We start from the raw sequence: 6,000 nt of genomic DNA on the forward strand, positions 1-6,000 counted from the left end.
GCTACCACACTTAGAAAACCCATGTCTTTCAGGTAATTTTTCAAATTTTTGTAACTCTGTCTGTGTGACTGATATGGGCAAGATGAGTTGTGTGTGTGTTTACGCCACATTCAGCTTACCACAAACAAAATTATACCTGACTTTTCATGCTTTCCCGACGGATCTGTTGCAAATACGCTTCTCGGGTTTGCCGCCGGATCGTATTGTGTAAATCGTACAATATTTCCTCGATGCAACTGCTCGACATCATCAGGTGGTGGTAGCTGCTGCTGTCACTGCTACAAGGCGGCGGCAAACCCGAGAAGCGTATTTGCAAAATTATACCTTTTTTGAGTGAATTATAATTTGGCACAGAGGGCACCTACAATTTGTACCTTTTAACATATTACATTTTTAATCACATTTTGGAATTTTTTATTTTCCCTCAGAAATATGTTGTTAGTGTTTTGATTCCTAGAGTGTGTTCTCTAAGTGGATGTTACTGGGTTGTAAAAATTTCACTGGACTGTTTGGAATAGTACCAAAGTCATTAAGACCTGAAGTTAGGTCTGAAGATAGATTACCAGATGCAGGTTGTAATTTCCGGGTCACGCCACCTTCTTTCACAAGCCATAATTCTGGAACTAATTGGCAGGGGAACTTAAAATTTTGTACACGAGTGTTCCACAATTGGTAGCATTGGTGTGCTAAATTTCAGCCAAATCTGAGACTATCAGCTGGAACATTTTCTCAAATTGGTTGAACTGACATGGAATGACCCATATAATTTTATGTTATTTCTCCAGCATGACCAGGCAATCACTGGTTTCATTCTGTATAAATGCTGTATGGTCTTAAACATACTACGAAGCCAGTTTCCATATTAAATTATCTTTGCCAACTGTATCACTGCTTATTATAACCTTGTTTCATATCTAATTTTTAATCTTAATCTTGTACTGTCCTTTATAAATTTGTGCACACCAAGATTAATCTGGACCAAGATTTTGATTTGTAATTAGTAAATCCCTTTCAAGAAGTTAGTTAACAGTAAATTATGGGACTACCTGTACTTGTAATTCAGTGCCACTGACTTCTTTTTCCCCTAATTGCATCAGTCAGATCCACTGAGCACTTAGCTTTTATTAAGAACTAAGTTTCAGGGAGCAATCTGCCACTCAGCATATCAACTACAGGGCTCACAGCAATATTTTGAAAACTGCATTCCTCTCAAATCCTTGTCTAATGACTTAAGTATGTACTACATCACTCAGTAGTATTAGAATAACCTAAGTGACAACATTACACTGATTGCAGAAGAATATTTCAGTAATTTAACTGAAGTATTATGAACCCCAATGTCAAAATTTTTCAAGACACAGTAGTACTAGTAGTAGTATGCTACCACTAAAATTACAATGCCGAGAAAGACAGCAAATGGTAAAATTTTACTTACTGTGCATACATGATATAGTAGGGAGAACACAAGATTAAATTTGTATATGGTGTGTGTGTGTGTGTGTGTGTGTGTGTGTGTGTGTGTGTGTGTGTGTGGCGGTGGTGGGGGGGGGGGGGGGGGAGGGGGAAGTAGTGAAATTTATTGGACAGAGCTGCCATCCCTGGCAGCAACAGTGGCTCTATCACAGCTGAGCATTGAGTCAAACTGATCTTGGATGACAGAAGCAAGTCATTCCATACTGCTTCAACTCAATGGCAGAGTTCACTGATCATAGCAGTTGAGAAGTGACAACAAACGTTTTCAAGACATCTGGAGGCAATACTTGAATGCCTTCTATATTACTGCAAGTCATGTCAGCGTAGGTAACATACAATCTTGTATTAACAGCTGCTGTCCAAATTGCCAGCTAAGTGAACCACAGGTGATTGTGTTGTGTGTCAAATGGCACCAAATATAATCACGCAGAGTGCTGGGTGAATACAACAATTATGAACACAATCGCAAAGTTTAAGTCTCCTCACAGCCTGCACACAGATTATGTCCATTGTGATGCTGTATGTGGAATCAAGATTTGGCTGAAAAGATGATATACTTCTGTGACTGAGTCCAATGTTGTTGGTGAATGCACCACTCAGGTGTGTCTGCTGCATCAAGGGAAGCCATAACAATCACTGCAGTGTTGACAGCCCTTGGCACTCCAAGTACATCACATTGTCTGTGTGAATACTTCCTTTGTTGTAAACAATACCATATCCTATTGGCAAGTCACTGTCATAAGATCCCTGACAGCTGATTTGATAAACATCTATGTATGTAGTGTGACTGCACATTCCCACACATTGTTGTGTGTGGCCCTTTTTAACCCCTTGAATTTCATACTTACATGGGAGTCATGAGATACTGACCGGCACAAACAGTAATATTGCAGAATGATAAACTGCAATCCTGATAGGCCACAATCTTGCTGCTGTGAAATTCAGACACAAGCTGCTTGATATTTTTCCTTGTTACAATAAGCATTAAACAATCCTCTTTTCCCCCTAAGGTAAGTCTTTCCACTCCCGGGATTGGAATGACTCCTTACCCTCTCCCTTAAAACCCACATCCTTTCGTCTTTCCCTCTCCTGCCCTCTTTCCTGATGAGGCAACAGTTTGTTGCAAAAGCTTGAATTTTGTGTGTATGTTTGTGTGTCTATCGACCTGCCAGCGCTTTCGTTTGGTAAGTCACATCATCTTTGTTTTTAGATATATTTTTCCCACGTGGAATGTTTCCCTCTATTATATTAGAAACAAATATTCTAATGAGTCTGTGAGCAATCTTCCCTTATATAGACAATTAAATAAGATTACTTTATTATTGCAGCATAGCTACTATGATAGCAGGTGAGATCAAGCTGCTGTCAAAGAGATGCCCTGCACTGCCCGCCTGGACACAGCAACACTAGCATGTCAGCAGAGGCATGGTAGATACTCAACAGTGTGCTGTAATTCCCACAAATGTGCTGGAACAAACCAGCTGCTGTTTCCTTATGAAGTTTTCTGTCTCGAGCTGTATGATATGCAGTACAACAACCATGCTTCCCCATGGCTCTGTGGTAAAGTGGTGTGGAGTTACGTGTATACAGCTTTATGATTTTTTATTATGGTTTTAGGGCGCAAAACTGCTACGGTGCATAAGCGTCCATTCTGTGGCTTAGTGAAGGGTAGTGTATACAGCTTGTGATGATTTTGGTTATTCAAACTGTTTGTATTTCTTAATGGTTTTCACATTCCAAATCCCACAACTAATGAACCAAGTGCTACTTGTCACCACAATTGGGCTGCACTAACAGTGTTAACAGACTTCAGTATCCTGGTATTAGCGCACAGTACCAAAATTCACAATGAAGAAATTACTCAGTACAGTTCATTAGTCATGAATTCAGAAATTACAAAACTTTGGAAACAGTAGTTGCCACAACAGAACAAGCTGCGAAAGTATTATATAATGGAGATCTTATCTCCCACGAGCTGGTGCACATTATGCTCATCTACAACCATGGTAAATACAATGTGGCATTATTACAGTGGGGAAACTGTGTTTGGTGGTGACATGGGATTTCTGGCACAGTCAGCAGATGAAATACACAAGAATGTTCGAATTACGTCAGCATACAGCAGGCGAACAGTGAACACAGAGATAACAAACAGAGTGGATTTTAGATTAAATAGGGAAAATTACATTGTCAAATGCAAATGTATTATAATTCTACATGCTATATATTATGCAGACAATGCTAATGTATTTATTAGTCAATTATGGAACTTAGCCCCCCCCCCCCCCCAAAATCATCAGCTGCAATTTGTTGGTGGGCTCAAGGAACCTTTTGAACCATTTTAGCCTCTTCTGCAACAAAGTGGCAAATGTTTTCATTTCATAATAATGCTTCAATGGGTTCTCAGCAGACTATTAGCACTTAGCAGTAATGCGAGTTATATTGATCAGTAGGCCTAATGATACAACACAAATATCTTGTGTCTGCCTGCTGAAGATACATGTTTGCAACTTGGCCATAAATATGCAATCAACCAAGAACTAATCATGAGCCATCTCACCTGGACTCCTCGTTATGTTATTTGGCATGAGACTAATTTGACCGTTTACATTACCAGTACACGTTTCTTTGTTAGTACACAAAGTACGTTCGTTTCTTGAAATCGTTTTCGGTAAAGTCGAAAATTTAATGTTAGCCTGACTGATATTTTTGCTGTTTTAATTCTCCATGAAAAAAAAAAACACCTCTGTTACTGATGCGGAACATCTGAAAGTAGTACTAGGTAAAATGGCATAGCAGATTGAAGTATTAGAAATTGCTCCTGCAAGCTGACTGTTGTCATGCTTATTGTCATTGTTTCACTTGAAGAGACAACAGTTTTCTTATATGTATTGCCTTACCCTTAATAACAAGCAAACAAATGGCAGCAAAAGGTGCCGTACCTAGTGCTACGTTTTGCCATGTACACAGAAATAAATACAAAAAACTGTGAAACAAAAATCTTCCGCACAAAGACCATTCGCTGCAAGAAGTCTTACCATTCTGTGTAGTGTCGCGTTTTGCATGATTTCCACACAAAGCCTCAGGAGATCTGGGCCTGGAGCACCAACGGACAAATTATCGTGATCCTTAGAATAAACATTAACAGGCCCTCCATCGAACAGATGCAAGAGATGCGGATCGTCGCTTGCTTTCGTGCTGTCCATCACGCTTCTCAGCTGAACGAGCTTCCTTAACAGATTTGTGCATCCTGCGACGTTAACGCGCCGCATGTTCATTAAAAGCATGTTATCTACCACGTGACACCGATTACGTGTTTTCACTGTACAACTCCCGGAGGCACAAGACGGGTATACAATCACAAACTGTGATCCTTTACGTAAGGGGGTTTTTCTCGTTCAGTTTCACTGTACTTGTGTTAATTCGGGTTCACATTCCATATCAAACGCATTGCTTGCGAGGGAAAAAAAAAGAGATACTGTATTGTACTGGCATGTCCAACTCTTTTCTGTCTGTCAGCTCACAGCCGTTCGCGTGACAACTGATTGTGCACACTGCACTACAGGTTTTTTCATACGTTAAAAATTGATACCCTTACAAGTCAGGCTGCGCTTTTGTCATACGATACCATCTGCATCGCTACAAATGCAGTCTGCGGAGTCCTGAGAAATTTGGGATGCTGCACATCAGTATCACCGCTATCTGTCAATCACAAAGTTGTTTTATACGAGATAGCGTTAACCTGTTCTCCGTGCACATGCTTCTGTTACAGCTGTGATTCTTGTGCTTTCGCGTCTTTTTAATCTTTACTGTTTGCATTAGTTCCGACGCACATTGTAAAGGTATCACTACGACTTTGATAGTTTTCCTATAATTTTTCTTCACAAAATATGTCAAATATCTGAAAGGGAAAAACGAACCGGATTTTACTTAAGTACTTGGGCAAAAGAAAAAGGAACACTGTACATAAAAGCACATTGATGAAATAATTTTCAGTAAATACGCTACATTATTTTGAATAAAGAAGTCACAACGCCAAAATTGTTTTTGACTCTATTTGGCACTTAGAAAGAAAACAAATACAATAACTACGATTTTAAAACAAGTACTAGCATGAGTAGTAGAGTTGTGGCGATTCGTGAATGAGTCGTTCATTTGAACGACTCTAAATAAAGAATCGTAAGAATCGAATAGTGATACGGACGAATCGTCGTTCAAAAGAATCGTACGATTGCGTGTTTCCGAGTCGTGACGATTACAAGTTCCAACGATTCATCGATTCTTATTTCTTACAGTTAGTACGCTATGCTTCGAAGGCAACTTCCGAATGATGCCGAGTCGTGCCGAATGATTACGACCGCCAGATGACAGTGAAGTGGAGGATGCGTGTGAACAAAGGAAGCTCGTAACGAACAAACGAAGTTCGTGGGCCGTAATATTACTCGTGAAAAATAAGCTGACACTTGGCGGTGTCGTCTTCTCACGTAAATAGTAGTGACAGCGGCAAGTTCTCAGACAAATTAAAAG

General features: G+C 39.8%; 1 protein-coding gene across 1 annotated transcript in view; it reads right to left on the bottom strand.

Moving 5' to 3' along the window:
• Positions 1-5,382, bottom strand: part of LOC124612064 (2-aminoadipate transaminase) — a 66,047-nt gene extending 60,665 nt beyond the window's left edge. Inside the window, exon 1 of the mRNA XM_047140297.1 lies at positions 4,512-5,382. Coding sequence (XP_046996253.1) covers positions 4,512-4,760 — 249 coding nt within the window. The 5' untranslated portion in view covers positions 4,761-5,382. The remainder of the gene's footprint in view (positions 1-4,511) is intronic.
• Between the last annotated feature and the right edge of the window lie 618 nt (positions 5,383-6,000).

The sequence above is a fragment of the Schistocerca americana genome, chromosome 1, assembly GCF_021461395.2.
Source record: "Schistocerca americana isolate TAMUIC-IGC-003095 chromosome 1, iqSchAmer2.1, whole genome shotgun sequence".
Classification (NCBI taxonomy): Eukaryota; Metazoa; Arthropoda; class Insecta; order Orthoptera; family Acrididae; genus Schistocerca; species Schistocerca americana.